Source organism: Phallusia mammillata, chromosome 4 (assembly GCF_965637545.1).
Source record: "Phallusia mammillata chromosome 4, kaPhaMamm4.hap1.1, whole genome shotgun sequence".
In the NCBI taxonomy this organism is placed as follows: Eukaryota; Metazoa; Chordata; class Ascidiacea; order Phlebobranchia; family Ascidiidae; genus Phallusia; species Phallusia mammillata.
The window spans coordinates 17,645,174-17,662,854 of record NC_137255.1 but is presented as its reverse complement, the minus strand read 5'-3'; the positions used below and the strand labels follow the sequence as shown (position 1 = coordinate 17,662,854).

The 17,681-nt window shown below is 43.9% G+C and overlaps 1 protein-coding gene across 1 annotated transcript; it reads left to right on the top strand.

Annotated features, from left to right (window-relative positions):
• The first annotated feature begins 8,146 nt into the window (after window positions 1–8,146).
• LOC145223946 (uncharacterized) lies at window positions 8,147–15,988 on the top strand. The gene is made up of 2 exons (XM_080090362.1): window positions 8,147–9,350; window positions 14,561–15,988. The coding sequence occupies exons 1-2, from the start codon at window positions 8,240–8,242 to the stop codon at window positions 15,364–15,366; spliced, it is 1,917 nt and encodes a 638-aa protein (XP_079946488.1). The 5' UTR covers window positions 8,147–8,239; the 3' UTR covers window positions 15,367–15,988.
• The last annotated feature ends 1,693 nt before the right edge of the window (window positions 15,989–17,681 follow it).

Sequence of the window (17,681 nt, the reverse complement as noted above, 5' to 3'; positions counted from 1 at the left end):
GTCACATATTCTCGGGGCTTGTAATTATTGATTTCAACGTTGCACAACTCATTGACTCGATTTGTTTTTCGTCTGTTTGTTGTTTATCGGTTTGTGCGAAAACCCTGTGACAGGTGTAGTGGTTTTTAAGATGTTTTGAAGTGTTTTGGGCGTCTGTTCGGAAACCGTACCGTGGGCATGCTAAACATGAAAACTCTTTGAAATTACAAAAATTATAAAACATAATTTAACTATTCTGGCTACATTGGAAAATTTCCTCCCAAAACAACCGAGAAAATTTGGCAGGGTACTCAATATAGCAGAGACATTTATGTCAAGTAATGATGTCGTAATACTGTGACTCTGTTTTGTGCAACGATTTTCCATGAAGCAACCAATATAACCACTCTTGCATTTTGTTTCTGTTTCAAAACGATTTTCTTACAAGTTACAACTAAATCGAATTGTGTTTTTTACATATTATTTAGACACAGATTCTTGTGATGATTGGAGTGATAGTGCATTTTGGACACTCAGAATATGTTAGTTTTGTGAAATTGTGCCTAATTCGTTCTCTTAACAAAAACAAAATTCCACTGGAAGGCGCCATTGACACACAACGCTCCACTTTCAACCGGATCTTGGATTGTATTTTATGTGATAGAAAAAGTAAAATTGGTTAGTTTGCAATAATTCTTTGACACAAAGAAATTACTGCACACAGACACTTTTTGTGAACCAACGCTCCCCTACCTCTCCCGCTTTTTTTCATATTCAGAGTTTTTGTGATTCAATTCCTTATACGGCATGTGATCTTACCAGGAAAGAACGGGAAGCAGTGATTTTCTGCGCGGACTCTTCATCGCATGCCTCTGCAGATTATAAGCGGGACCGTTTGTGTCAGACACCGCTCGCGGTCGTAATGGTGGCCCGACAACATTTAATTTCGCATCGACGCTGGCTTGTTCGGTCGATCTGACATAAACAGACATTATGCCGCTAAATGGCGTGCGTATCAAAGGCGGCAATTATCAGCTGCCGCAGGAGTGATTATAAATACGCGCGTTGGTCTAAGCCTGAAGTCTGTGGCGTCAGCAAATGGAAGATCTATTCCCGTTTCTCGGCTTCACTGTCGGGAGATGCAGAGCGCAGACAGTCCGAAGCCGCTTTACTTGTTTGGCGGTGTGTTAATTGTCATTTTGTATGCCGAAGAGACGACAATCGTGACCACACACCGTGTTCTGTGTATTGCGTAACCGCACTGCATGCATTCGTTTTTGTCCGGGTTTCTAACAAAAATCTCTAATTTTAAGTCGACATCCAACAAACTCTAACATAAAAGCGTTGTTCAACCTGAAGGAACTCAATAGTATATTTTCGTTTGTAAAATTATTATAGGGCGACGTTATCTTAAATGTCGATCACATTTTGATTAACTTTAGCACATTTAGGAAATATTTCCTGTATTAAAAAAACACCAATTAGCAAAGTGCTATGTGTTCTCACTCAGATGACCAGAGCAGGTAAACGTTTCTTATCATACCTCGTTGTTGCAAGTATAGGCTGTGAAGCGACATGAACAGCCCCATATGAATCCCAAAACGAACTATTTTATCAATTCACAATTGTCACTAAGCAGTTGCCGCTTGGTGGCAGTGTATCCCTCAACCCTGGGGTTGTGAAACAGGAGCTTTTCGGCGCGTGCAGTGTCAACAATCGCCTAACGCTCTTTTGTCGCGTTAAAATCATCGCGCGCCCTAATGTCTGGAATCGTCGCTGCTTCCCACGGGAATCTCCAAGTCACTGTTTTGTCTGGAACCCCAAACGGTAAAGGTTGGGTCCAAAAAGTAAATTTGGGAAAGTTTTTGCATTTCATTGAAGCATAGGATCATCGGTGGCAATTTCTGCGAAAATGGACGCACACATTAAGACTTTTAAGACACAGGTTTTTACATGTTCGTCTTGACCTTTGTTGACCCTATTGGACCAGTTCGGCATTTTTGCATTCGATTCGGTGTTGTTTTCGCAAAAACAACTTTTGGTTTCTTGTCCAGCCTCTGTACGTTAACGTCTATGTAACAATTTACCCTGAGATTAATTGAGCAAGGAAAGTACCCAAGTGTATATTGCATAAATTTGGAATCATTTAAATGCTATAGTTTGTACACGCCTAAAACAATTAGCGGTTAGATCAGTGGTTCTCAAACTGTGGTACGCGTACCACTAGTGGTACGACGGAACTTTTCAGGTGGTACGCGAGTAGTTTTCTGTGATTCCTTATTTAAGTCCGATTTGAAATTGCACCCCAACTGACCAGCCCTGGTTTTGGCGAAACTCGTGGGCTGGACCTTCTTCTAAAATTGCTAAATATCCTAGCAAGGTTGAGAAAATAAGCCTATTTCTTGCTCCATCCATTTAATCAGGGTTTAGGTCAGTGGTTTCCAACCCCCAAGGGGTCCGTGAGATGGTTTCAGGGGATCCATGGAGATTTAGTATCATTATCATTACTAGTATCATCAACAGAAAATATTTTTAGGTTTCTCAACCGCTTTTACAATCCAGCATAAAAGTGCAAACTGTTTATCACACCTCAATTGAGCCAAGAGCAATTACTTTATCAATTCGATGTTTTGAACGCTACGGTACAGACTTCATTGTAATTAGAGGACTGTGAAGGCGAATTTAAAACGCTTTAAAAGTGTAATAACGCATAAGAAACGAGAAACATCAAAAGACTTGCGGCAAATTTAGTTGGGGGGAAATTTACAAAAGGGGTCCGTCACTACAAAAGGTTAGGAACCACTGGTTTAGGTGGTACTCAGCGATGGAAAAAAGTTGTCAGGTGGTACGCGATCAGTATAAGATTGAGAAACACTGGGTTAGATGGTTGTGGTCTAAAACTTTTGCTTTGATAAACCTCTTAGCAACCACAATCTATACGGTGCAAATCAAACGCGGCAAGTCATAAGCGTCATTAGTGAGGTAATGTTCTATCGGAAGCCACGCCTCCAAGCAATAGAGGCGAACATGGTAGTCTTGGTTGCTTTGTATTCCGCTGTGGCGTCGCAACAAACAGAAATTACACCCTGTGATCAAGTGCTGTGACGCAATGAGCTTAATTGCTGATGTCATCACGAGTCGGAGTCGTTTTGTGGCATCAGAGGCGACTTATTTGTGTTAGTCCAATTTAATTAAGGTCCTATAAATTCTCGCCGTGACAATTACGCCGAAGCCTGGCTCGAACAGGTATTTCTTAAATTACAGGCGTCTTTCATTGAACGCTAACTATAACGCATCATCATTCGAACTACTGGTCAACGTACGCACTATCACATCCGTGAGAAATTGAATGATTTTTAAATTTTAAACTTTGTTTTAACCTACCATATTTTTTCATATGACAGCGATAGGAGTAGGACTAACGCATTACTAAAATCCAAAAATATTTGATTGATTTCTCAAACAACACGGCTTTGCACATACAGTATAAAAACCCAACTTGTATGATGCAGGCTGTTAAACTTTTGTGAGTCTGAAGTTATTTACCGTTTACATCAGCACATAAATTTCACTTGAGACAAAGAGGCATCTTTGTGTATTTGTTCAAATACGATTAATGCGACTGATGTTTTCTTCTCTCTGATCTTTAGTGACGTATGGTTTAAACAATATTCTTTTTGATGGCAACATATGGTGCAATTTGTTTTTCTTGTAGTTTTGTGCGTAAGGTAGTGTGCTGTCAAAACGTTGGTATAATTGTAAGATTTCGTTAATAATCTCAACTTATTAATTGCTAAAAACATTGGATCTCTATTGCGGAGAAATAAATATTATAACTATTAGGTAGAAGTTTAGTGTCTTGTGAAGTGTGCTGTCAAAACGCTGGTAAGATCTTTCGCCTCTTGCGTTTCATGCGCTTTCGCCTCTTGCGTTGCATGCGCTTTCACCTCTTTGCGTTGCATGCGCTTGTGCCTTTTTTGGAAAGTTTCAAAAGATGCTTACGATTAACCGATACATGTAACTGGCAGCATTTCAAACCTCAAACGGTACAAAATTTCCGCCGTTGGTGACGGAACAACTCTGAAATCACACATCAAATGATTCGTTGGGCTGATATCATCATCACCTTTATCATTGCAAAATATCGAGCGCTCTCGTTCCCATGGAGTTCCGGGACGCCAGGAGACCATCGCAAACCATCAGTCACTCCACCAACGCGACTCGCCCGATTGACAGTCGCTTATGAACGCTGACATGTCGGGGAGCCTTAATCTCGCGACGCATCCGACCTCGTGTACACAACGCATAGGGAAGAATGGGGCAATGAACAGCCTGATGCGATTATGTGGTCGTTTTCACCCCGCTTCTGTGCGTTCACGACCTTTTTCTCTCGCCTTCCAGGAGCTAAAAATACGATCGACAAGCCAGAATAAGCGGCCCGACTATCGAACGCGCTCGGCCCCCGAAAAAGGCGTTGAGACAACACGCGGCGAAAGGCGAACACCGCGGATTGTGATCCAGCGACAAAGTGATCTTATGCCGGTGCTTAAACAAATAAACCAAGATCGAAAACAACAACTATGCCACAATGACGCATCGAAGTGATCCCCTTGTCGCCTTCGCAGAACGAGAATGCTTTCGTCCCGCGCGATTGTCACAGCGCATGTTTTCATGTCGATTTGTGATTTTCACACACGTTAAAGAGAATGACAAAAAGCAGACTATCGTGATTCATGTTTGCCTATCGTGTTGTTGTGAATATAAATGTCACACAGTTCAAATGTATTTACATGGATTTTTATTGACACAAGCTTTAAGCTTTCCTACAATTAGTTCACTAATGTTTACTTGAAGCTAAGGAATTAGCCACAGTGTCTTACTGTTTACTTGAAGGTAAGAAATTAGCCACATCATATTTCCCTTTAGTTACATACAAGCAAACGACTATATCACACTAGGCGTCTGTCGCCACATCTATTCATCAACACAAATATATACAGTTTCCGGAGATGCACAACAGAGCCGGTGTGGGGTCACGCGATCACAGCAAGGCAAATAATAGGCATCACCCTCATGCTGTCGCCCCCGGCCCCAGCAGTTATCTTATCCCACATTGTGCTAACGTTTGTGGACGTGCCGTCGAGCTCCCTATTGTTCGCTCCCGTATAATACACAGACGGAATGCCGCTCCCGGGACTCTGGCGCTGTCACACGCCGCCAAGACAATGCCATGGCACTCGAAGAACCACTCCAAACCCTTGTTCGTTTACACAAGTTGTAATTTCACACCTCTGACCTCGCAACCGCTACGTCATCTCCTTATCGCGGGGCAGGCCTCACGATAGCAGCTTCTGTGCTATAAAGCTTGCGCTCTGGGGTCTGGTACAAATTGATGGGCTTCAGGAATAATGGCGTTGTGCGAACGCGATGCAAATAGAGATACCGGTTTTGTACACATGCGTTGGATTTAGTAATGTCCGGTTGACATGACATTGTGATTGAGTGTGTCTGTGTTCAACTTACCCATATCCTGTCTGTTGAAATGATTTTATTATGGTTTTACGTGTGTGGTAGTGTACTTTGTTAGTGTTGTAGTAAAATGGCGCCAACATATTTTGTTTTCATCAAAAACATGTTTTTGTCTTTTTAGGAACTATCAACCAGGAATGATTGTCGATGAGTAACGACGACCAACCGTTCCATCACATAGACACCACGCATTTAATATTCAAATCCATTACCAATGACATAACGTAACAATCACGAAAACCTTAAACTGTGAGTGTTTTGCTGTTTTTCCCGAAGTTTTTTGGGCTATGATACTACAATTACAGATATGATGACTAAGAACATATAAAACCGTTACAAATTACGATTCACGATGCTTATAAAACTGCTGAGCTAATCATAATTGACACTCGAATTAACTTGCTATAATCAAAGGCATGCGGTCATCAAATTATCACACCTCGCAGTGTTATGAGAAAGCGCAAGTTGGTGAACGACTGACACTGACAAATGACCGCAAGGAAGCGGCCGGTGCTGATACTCAGCCAACATACGGGCACCGGGCCTGGATTAAGCGCAGCCGCACGTCACTCGGCCCTCAAGTGGCGCCTTTGAACTCGACCGAGCAATCAGAATTAGATCAAGCCCAATCTGTTTATTGTCCGCGCTGTTTGTTGTATTCGTCCGCGCGGCTCTGGTTTTCTGGTACGGGTACGAGATCACCTGTCGCTCAAGCGCCGGAGAAACGCGGCTTTTCGGGATAGGTGGGGTGGGTGTTGGTTACCTGGTAGAGTGACGCCGACCTACGCTGCAGTTAAATAAAGTGAATCATTGACAACTTGAGGTGAGCATAGCGGTTGAAAGTGACTTTTGAAAAGGATAGTCATCATAATTGTAGTAACTGTAGGACTTTTGTTGTCTTGGTGCAGAATGTGAATTGGATAAAAAAAAATAACCTGGCTATAAGCAGAAATTCATCGCCACATTTTTACATCATTCGGGAGATGAAATCGACAAATGTTCGAAAGTAGGAAGTGGCGCAATTCAAACAAGTCAACATTTTGGGGGGGAACGTTTTTGATTTGTGATAAACAACAGAAAAAAATCCAAATATGCATAAACTCTGTAAATCAAACTGATTACTGATATTGTTTAGCCCAGTATTTGTTGTGAGTTTGTAAAACATTTGTATCAACAGTAGACGAGCTCAAAAGAGGGCCATATTTAGTGTGGGAGGCGGCTCAACGGTCACATGGTCCTGTGACGTAGTGATTTTGTGATTTAGTTGATGCTGATTGCACCGGCGGTGTGTAATTCAGATCGAATTAACATTCCCTTATGATCAGGCAGCGGAACGATGGTTAATTGATCGTAATTGACTTGCGAACAAGGATTTATTTCCATATATATCCAAGGGAAAAATTGTGTTTGTTTAAGCACTCAAAGTACTTTAAATAAAAGTGTTTCGCAGAATTAACTTAAGTTGCCCTAATAGGTTTATTTTTAAGTGTGCAAATTTTTGACAAATTTAACGTTTAGGTTGTGACAAAATTATGCAAAATGTCTAAATAATATGTACAGCTTGTTTTTTTGCTTATTGATTTTGTAGTTTATTGTTAATAGATATATTATATGTCGGAAATGCGATCATAGCTTATTGCAGTATGTTGTTAACAACAACACGGAAAAATTCTAAAAGCAAAAATCCGAATCATAACAAACAGCAAATCGGGTTTGATCTGTATATGGGTGTTGTTCATCGGGTTGTGGTAATTTAATGACACACGCAACAGAATACCGCGAGAAAAACAACATTATTTTGTACATGGATGCGTCTCGGTGACGCCACTTTGATTGGAGCGCAACGAAGAAGGCGAGATCGCCCCTCTCTCGCTTACGGCGGAAAGCGTATCTCACCACAGGTCGTCATTCTATATCGACCATATCGCGCGCTAGCACGATTTTGCTTTTGCTCCAGCGTAGTTTTTCGCTAAACGCAAGTTTAAGAAAAGCAGGCGCCAAAAACCCAATGTGATTTATTTGTAGGACCTGTCGAAACTTCGGGGATTTTTAAAGAATTTTGACGCATCGACTTGTTCGGCGTGCGCGGGTCAACGCGGTTAGGCGTGAAAGCAGACATTAAGACAACACGCTCAGGCGCGTTTGGGGGTCAACCCCTGAGTTGTTGCGCCCTCTTGAAGGCTAAGTGAAGCTAAGGACGTTCGGATGTTTGGTTGTAGTTCAGATGACAGGCGGGCGAGCCCTAATTGTGGAAAGTTTATCGGCGGCGTAGATAGGATGCGATTAGGAATCTGTCGAAGGGTGAGATCGTTGTGGCAGAGACGTCAGTGGTAAGACTGCTTGGCCATTGGAAAAGTTTAAAGTGGCGTTGGAAGGACGCAATTAGTCACAACAATCAGATCGTCTTTACACAAACCAGATTTCGCAAGGGACTTGTGGCTGAGACGAGCCGTTCCATTTCGGAGCAAATTATCTGCCTCAGATGTCCCTTGTCAGGAAGATTGAAACTCGTGTCAGAAAATTACGTGGACAAGCGAGCGATGATATGGGTTTGTCTTATTTCTGTTGTGAGGGTGAGCTAGATCAGTCCTTGCGCTAGCCAAGTTTAGATTTTTAAGTCAAAAGCTAAGTGATCATATGTTTTTGCTTTACTTTTCAGCAGATAAAGAGTTTAAATTATAAAAGAAAGGAAACTTGCTTTTGGAATTTCTTTCGCGTTTTTTCGTGACGCATGATGATACCAAGTCCGGTGGGATCGACTCCATTCTCAGTTAAAGACATCCTCAAGCTGGAACGTCACCAGCAAATTTCCTGCGCATCCACCGTTGACCAACGCAGCAGCCAACAGCACTCCGATACTTACGCAAATTCCTACAGTTCCGCAATGCCTTTGAATTGCGACCCCAAGACTTTGGGCGAAGTTGGACAAAACCTTAATGGCATGAGCATGCAATACCGCAGTCCAAGCTCAATTCATTCTCCAGTGCGTGCTGAGCTGTCAAATGGCGATGCTATAAATATGGAAGCGAAAAATATGGCAGTGTCAACGGCGCCTGGACTCGGTTTGTATCGCGGCGAGAGCGACGTGGACGCGAAGTACAAAGTCCCGAGAAGCGAGTGTACCGGTTACCCGTCTTCAGCTGAAGCTGCAGCTTCGACGCTTGTCCACTTTTCGCAGAACATCCAAAATCAGCAACAGGTTCCTCCAGGTCAATATGACGTGAACCGCTATCCTGTTGATTACTACAACCCGATTCCACACTACGAAGGGAACTTTGGTGTCGCGCAACAGTACACCAGCAACGACAATTTGGTTGCGGCCAGGGATGATCAATACGTGGGGAATTGCTACGCTAAAACTGAGCGTGGTGACAGTTTGAAACCCGAGCCCCACCATTCGCCCATGTCCGCCACAACCGCTGAACCTTTTTACCAGCACGGAACGCCGGGTTACGAAGTTTCTTCCGCGCCCTCGCAAAACCCTCCTTTCCCCTTCACATCCGAGTCTTATCTCATGCCGAGGGAACAGGAATCAAGCGGGGGAAGTCCCACCTCTCACCCCTTCGAAGACTTAAGCAGGAAACTCTCAACTTACAGCGATCGCAACTCGGAGTCCGACCTTACAAGCGCTTCCCTCTACGCATCTTCGACACACGGTGGCAGCAGCACGGCTCTCGTTCCCTTCCCGTCATCCTCTTCGCCGTCCCGATCGCCCGGATCATCCGATGTTAATCCCCGCTCGAACGTAGAGAACTTGTTGGAGCAAAACTCAGACGATTCGCGCCATCGAAACTACTCTGGTGGTGAAATGAGAGTGGAAGACTCAACCCAACCAATCACAGGTGCGTGATATTTTACAAATTGTTTATCTCCATTGAAATTTGTCTTACTGTGTGGAATGGGAAACATAGGTTCGCATATAACTTGCAGGAAATACATTGGGAAAATTTTCTTGTCAGAGCTAAAAGTTGGTTATGCAACGATGATATAAACATCGAATGTGTTGTAACGATTTACAAAACTCACTTAACGTATCTACCGCCATTTAAAAATTACATCTCGCCGCAATTAAAACTTTTTTTCGATTTATAAACAGACTAAATAGCACGAAACGAGAACAATTTGTTTTCTTCAATTGAACCACAATGTCTTGTTGATGCTTTCTATTGCAAACTTGACCAGTCGTCGTCAAGCCGCAAAGGTTTAAAGGTCGCTTGTTCGCAGTGTTTGTAAACTAAGTGTAGCGAATTAGTAGGCATTAACAAATCAACAAACGACCTCTTAGCGTTGGGGATCGCTTTCGTTTCCATTCTTTGGAGTGGCGCCAACAGCACGTTTCACAGACGCATTGATGCGAATGAGCGCGAGATAAGTGCCCGACAGAGTCAGTTTTGGAAACAAGTTCTGGGGTATTCTGAACCGTAATGCGTAACAACAACAATTATTGTATACGGAAGAGGCGCAGCGCTTATTGTGCGCTTCTCGCGTGCGACACGTCGGCAAATAATCGAACAAGGGGTTAATTGCGAGTTAACAAGTGGCAGGACAAATAGACGCGCCCGCTCCTGACAAAACAGTGGCCGCGATGGGAGCCCAGACGCCGGCTTGACTGCTCGCCATTGCCGTTCGATCGACGCACAATGCCCGCGGTGGAGCGATGTCGCCATTTTGTCTTCACGTGCCGCCCTGTCCACTTGCATAGTTTGGATTGCTTTTGAAAACAATTGCCTTATAATCGGATTTGCCCCACAATCTACACTTGCCATCTTCAGCCGGGCGACTTTGCTGCTTAGTGTTGTGATGCGCATGCAGTAGCGGGGTCCGCGCTAAACGGCAGCGCCTGATATCGATACCGTCGTGGGAAAGTCGTTGACGGCGGTTGGGAAGCGAGGTTCTGTCTGTTTTCCGGCTAACTTGTGCCAAGTTCATTTTACTTGCAATGTTTCTGTCTCGTCTGTGGTGGTTTTAACTTGTCCGTCTACGTTTTGCAATTTGCTCCGAAAGAGAAAATCACACCGCTAAGTCCAGTAAACAGGCACCGCGTAAGGCTGTGTTTAGGCTTTCACGGAGCGACATATAATTGCCACCAGTTGAAGCAAAGGCCGATGTATTATTACACGCTCGCTAGACAGCAACTAACCATTAAAACACAAAAGAAGGTCTGATATTTTTTGTGCGCTTAAAGTTTTAATTAACGGTCGCGGTTTGGCTTGACGAACGAGCGTGAAACTGAGCAAGGCACATCGACTTGTTTTCAGCGCTAACAGGCCAGTTTAACATCGGGTCGCTGCGCCATAGAGCGAAAATCACCGGTCTTCCTTGGGCAGAATACGGACCATTTGCCGACAAGCAAAACACAACCCTGGCATCATCGCAAGCGATTACACGTGCGCTTGGAAAGCACCACTAATTGGCGCCTAAACTTGCTACAATTGCGACCATCGGGTATTACGTAAACCGGCGATTGGGGAACGGAATCAGTAGATTTACAACTCTGATTGAGGCTTTATAATCGCACATAACGGTTTTGAATGACGACTGCCGTAATTGTGGGTTTTCTAATAAGCGTTTATTCATACTTAATGTTCTTGTGGGCAATTCGGTAAAATGTTTTGCAACAAAACCATACATTTTGCGTAGAACCATACCGGTACCAGAAGTGGGAACCTTGATACTTAAATGTGGGAATGTTATATCATTTGAAATTGTAGGTTTTATGTTTACAAGAAACAATTATAGAGTCCGTGCTTTAGGTCTTTGAAATGTGTACTCTGTTTAAGTTGGAAACCGGTCATAATCGTAAACAGAACCACGACAAACTTGAGTCGCCAGAACGGCATCGAGGCCGTTTTAGTTCTCCGATCAACACTAGTCGTTCGCAAAAACTCAAGTAATTAAACGCGACGCCTGCTTCAGTCTCTGAGCCCATCACCAGAACGACGCCACTGCCTGATATCGTCATTTGCTAACTACTCGTTTTCGCCTGCAAATTGCCGCATTATAATTCCATCACTTTGTTAGCCGAAATCGCTGGGCAGAGGTCGGGTAGGGTGGAGTCCGTTTCATCGTTCGATTTTAAAATCCAAGAACTGAAAGCAATTAACGGCACATGACATTTAGGCTGTTCAGCGAAGTGCACCTTTCCGCAGATCTCTTGACTTGTATCACGATGTGCGGGCAGTTCTTGAATTCTTGTCACTGTCACGCGTTTTTACCACGATAAGGTTGCTATTTTTACTCTAATTCCTTGTATAGCGGACCATTAATTATGTTTTGGGGGCAATATCTATTCGACAAAAACAATTACGAACAGCGAACCCATGAAAAAAAACCTCACTGTCGGATATATAATTGGGAAACAAGCATGTTAATGCTCTGTAGGCTTATCGCATTATTCAGCTGAAGGCCGCATTTGCCCCCGGAGTACCAGCGACCGGGTGATCTTAAAAAGTGGACAAGTTAATCAAATCAAACCCGACCCAAAATATTTGCTCACTACCGTCTTGGCTTACGCGTGCTCAACGGTTGCGGCGAATTACAGGATTTAACGCACGGTTGGTCCTTACCAACGCTGGACACAGGCTCAACACTGGGGTGACAACTTTGGTTCATCGGGCCCCGTTGCGAGGGACTTGTGATTTTTTGGGGGATAAATAATTGTTTTCGTGAGACTTCGCTCCCACGGAAGTTTGTCTCGGACCGATAAACTCCCACTGTTTGCATAAGCTAGTGTTGCCAAACGGTGTTGGTCCTTCAAACGACTTCCCGACAGTTTTTATAACACAGATACGATCGGAGTTTTGGTTTTCCGGACTGCGATAAAATGTTTCTTTAATTCACCATTCTGCACACCGGTAAAGTTTTTAATTACAAAGCTGAAACCAACTTTGCTTTGCTAAGATGAACGAACTATGATTTACAAATCATTCTTAGATCAAGGAAACACTGCATGTCTTTTTAATTTAATTCGCAATTTATTTATCTTATCCCAATCGAATGTAAAGCTTGATAAACAAAATATTCCTCCGGTCTGCATTTCTTACTCTCGGGCGTACAGTATCGACATTCTCGGTGATTCATCACCGTCAACAGCGGAAATAGACATCCGTAATAAAATTACCATTTACAAGGCGCCACGTTTATACACGGTTTCAAAATTCGGTAAGCATCGACGATCGCGATCCAATTTTTCAATTGGTCATTAGTGGCCTGTGCTGTTGTCGCTGCCACGCGCCTGCCTCTTTGCGTTGATGTCGCTCAATGTCGCACTGTAATCGACTTCGACAAATTGCAACCTCGCCAAGTGCTTGCTTTTGACTCGTCGTGACAAAGGATGTTGTATGTGCGGACGCATTTTGTAATCGCCACTGTCCGGTCACTACAATAAAAACTTGGGTAACTTGGTAACTCAACAAAACTTCACCGTTACTGCTAAACAGAACAAATTTACTGCCTATGTAAAGTTTTGGCGACCTTTTTAAGAGCTAATTAAAAAGCTGGGCACTTGTCGATTTAACAGAGTTTGGAATTTACTGTAATTGCCATGTTTTCGTTGGAAGCCGTATTTTAATAATTCACGAAAATCGTGATTGTTGTCAGGTTAAACATGAGGAACTATATACATGGTTCGATATGTTCAAATTTCAGTTTGTGCTTTCGTTTTCTGAGCAGTCTTGCGCAAGTTGTGGTGCCGGTTGTCGATGGAAACATGTAATTTCGTCGTCAGACGGGATTTTACGCGCAAATCGCATGTAAAGGCAAATACTGGAGGTTGCGCCAACATAAAACGAACACAAAGCAGGCTCATTTGAGGGCGTTTAATTGCTCGTGATTGTGGGTTAAAGCGCGTGCAATTAACATCTACTTCGTCGTCGTCGCGCAACGGATTTGTCTGCGGATTCCAGAGCGATATTTTGTTTATCTTTGTTCCTTGACATTCGACCGCTCGTCAAGTTCAAAATCGCCCGCACCTCTTGAGAGCGGTTCAGCAAATGTTAAAATGGCGCGACCCTTTTATCCATGGCATTTTGCTCATTTGCCAATACACGAACATTATGTCGTGTGTTTATACAAAATGCAAAAACGTTATACAAAAATGTAGTTTAAATTCCACATTTTATTAATTTTATGAGCGCTCAACCGAGCTAGATATCACGTTTCGTTTCAAGTTTGAATACTCTGGATCCCGTCTTGATTACGATTAATTTTGGATGACCAAGTTTTTATTTTAAATAGTGCCACCATTTTGGCAATAAAGTGACAACATATGCGCAGACTAACGTAAAAACGAAAGGACGTGGTTTAGGGTTGCAGGGCAGGTCGGCGCACGATAACGGGAGCTTGGCAGAAGCGTGTGAGAGGAAGGGCTGTTTACAATCTCCTCCGATATTTGTCTCAATAAATTGCACGGCGTTTACGCGACCCTGGGACCCTGGCCTGGCGCGACGTCTATTTGTGTACGCGTACAATGACAGATCCATGTCTGTGGGTTTTGGGTGCGTTTAGAAAACAGAAACCGTGCGCGCTCGGGGGGCGATCGGACGGCGACAAGCAAATAACAACAAATAATAGAGACGCATCCGAGCGAGTTCGCGCTGGAAGACCGCGCTTATCTCCGGCTCTATGATCGATGTGATGCAGCTCCTGCATTCGACGCGCCTCGAGCTGGCCTCGCTGGTCCCAGCGGCGCCATTCCGATCGCTTTACAATGCGGGGCAGTGTAAAGAATTCGCGCCGCAATGCGATGAATCAGATTTGGTGATGAGATTTTGCTTTGCCGACGAGACGTGTTACTTGCGATGTGACGAAGTTCATTGGGTTCAACTTGTGAAGAATACACGCTAAGCTAACCGCAAAGGATTAACCGAACATGAATACGAAGCAGAGGCGCGTTTGTTGTGGATTTCGCGGAGTTTAAGATCGGCTATATGTTTGATGTCCTAAAAAGAATCTATTTTTCCCGCCCACATTAAAACAGTGTGTAATTCTGTCAGAAAAATAAATTGTGTTTTTTTGCCCAACAAAAATGCAACAAGTTTTAATTAATTTTTAGACTCTGAAAAGTCAGACAACTTCTCGGAGAGCAACTGCAGCGGAAGTCCGGAAGAGAGTGACAAAAAGAAGGGTGACGAGGATGGAATGAAGGCACGACACCGCACACGCCGTAAGCCACGAGTTCTATTCTCACAAGCCCAAGTCTTTGAGCTGGAGCGCCGATTTAAGCAGCAACGCTATCTCTCAGCACCCGAGCGCGAACATCTTGCTCAGATCTTAAAACTCACATCAACACAAGTAAAGATTTGGTTCCAAAACAGACGGTACAAATGCAAAAGAATGCGACAGGACAAGACCTTGGAATTGGCAAGCATTGGACCACCACGACGAGTTGCTGTCCCTGTGCTTGTGAGAGATGGGAAACCGTGTCTTGGTGGTCCCGGAGCGGGAATTCAAAACTCACATGCCCCATACTCCGCGCCGTACAACGTCACAGTCACCCCGTACCACAATTACCCTAACTCGTACAACTCGTGCGGATACAACTCGTATTCGCACCCGAACCCCAACGCTTACGCTCCAGGTGCCGCAGCTGCTGCAGCAGTAGCCGGAGCCGCTGCCGCCGCTTATGGAACCGCAGTATCTGCCGGTTATAATGGATTATCGGGTCCGGGTATGTCAGGGGGACAGGGTGGTCCTATGGCGGGGTATCCCACACCAACCCTTCACCCGCAACATCCAAACCCGGTCGCCATGGGATCATCACCGTTCGGCACATCAACCATGTCTCCTGGACAGGTTGGTCAACCCGGACTTCATCCCACGCCCAGTGACTACATGTACAAGCTCGGTTTGTGCACTTGAATCCTCCCCAGTGTTTTCCCGTTTATATTGAGTCACTCAAAATCGAACAATGCGCAGGTTCACCCCAATAATGGCCTTCTCTCGATTGCTGCAAGATCGGCGTCGTGCAATAAATATGTTCCATTACACATTGGCAATCAGAATTAACATTGGTACGATCTGTCTCACATTGTGATGACGCCAAATATGGAGTCCTTTTGCTTGATATTACAAACTGCCATTTTTGTTGTCACTGTTCTGGCGTATGCATGCTAGATATCGTTTCTACTTGTTTTAAGATTATATTCGTACTATTCATATTGCTTAAGTGGAAGCTATAGCTGCTCACCCGCACTTTGTTAAGGCAGTGGACACTAAAAATGGTCAGAAGTCACTACCTCTATTTGAACATTCAGAGAACCGATTTAACCCATATTAATTTTCAAATGTGGTACTGGATTTGTTTTTGCGTAAAATTTGACAACCTTTTTTGCCGCTTTTTTCGTGTTTCTGTCTTGCACTAACACACTAAAACCTGTTTGTTGTTTCGTGCCTTGGTCCGTGCAATTTCGCAAACTGAATAGCGTCCCGCTGCTGATCATGTGCAGAAGTTTTAATAAATAAATTCGTATTTTCAAAGACATTCCAAAAGCTGTGTTGCGTCAGAGTATAGCGTAAAGCAATTCATTGTCAGGATCAAAAACCACAAAGCGACAGCATAGTTTCTGGCGAAGCTTACGCAAGAAGCGTTTAGGAATCTTGTTCAGTGCTCTTGTAAACACGAGCTAATTGCCGCGTTACGAAGCCCGAAATACGAAAGCTGCGTGATTGACAAGAGCGAGATGCAAATCCATTGTTCTTCTTCCAACCGCCATTGTACGATTATCAGCCGTGGCGGTGGTCTGAAACGCCAACGCATTAACGCGATACGACTTCCATGGTCCCCATTCACGCATTTATTTTTGCGTTATTAATTGATGTCAAATTGTACAGGGAAGCCACCCACCCACCCTGCGATCGCACAGTGACAAAGGAATTCGTTCAGTTTATCGCACCCCTCCCAGTCCGCGCGACGCCATTCGCTTTCGCTGTTAGGATTTGCTCTATCGTGCTGTTGCTGCCCAAGTCTTGTCCCACTCTTACAAAGTGGGCCTCTAAATAACACGACAAACAACTTGCAACCAGCGTCCTGTAACTACTACAAATCGGGCAGCTAAAAATGTGCCAAGTCCCTTACAACACGTTAAAAAACGGCAACGAGTGCAGGTTTTGTTTGTTTAGATTGAATGGGATTTCGTAAAGTGTAAGCCAGGGATTGCTGACATCCGAAATCGTGTTTACATTGTTGAACTGAAGTATTAGATACCAGGTTCCAATAAAACCCTGGCCTAAAGTATTCAAACTACACCAAAAACTACACTTACCAAAACTTTTTTAGTATCTACAAAACAACATTGAAATCACATCCGAGTCAGTGGTTGGTTTCGAAACTTATCGCCGACTAGTGTTACCTATCCCCGACGTCACCCAACGACATTAAAACTTCATTGTTTTCTTTCTTGCGATTTGCCTTGCATCGCATCGCGTGAAAGCCCTTAAAATCGGAGGCGCTCGTCGCCCTGGGTCAAGTGCCCTGTGGCTCATCCGTCCCGACTCATGTGACAGCCCCAGCGTTAACGGGGTATTCGAGACCAACAACCGACAAATCAATACGAACCTACTTGGTAGTAACGAAATGTATAGGCTACTTCTCTTGGCGTTGACTGTGACCGGCTTGTAGTTTTTTTTCGCATTGGCGATGGCTCGGTCAAGTACTTTTCTGAATGAATATCGAATACAGTTGCCTTCTTTTTGATATTGCGGTAGAATGTGTGTGTTGTACTGACAACAATCGCTTTATTTACACCGGTTCTTTTAAAAAAGCCCAAGCAGTAATAAATTTTATAGTAATGTTCAAGTTCTATAGAAACGTAATCAAGGCTAACATTAAAATATTGTTAAAAACATGGTTTGTCGAAACATTACTTTGAGAAATTTTGTTGTGGGTTTAAACATAAAAATCCTAATTCCGAATCCTGAATATCCGCTCCAGTGTTTTTACTATGGGGTATGCAGCGACAATGATTAGGCCGTATATCGTTACAGCGCCAGCCAGACTGGAGGGGACAGTTGTCGGGCAACGGGCGAGTGGACAGGAATTATTCGACCCCCGGAATGCGATAGCTCACCCAACAAAAGCCTTAAGATAACGTTTGGTTGTCGCCACGCTTCTTCTGGCCCCTGGCCGTGAGAAAACTCGCTCTCTCGCCGACAAGTCTCCGCCGCTGTAACATGAC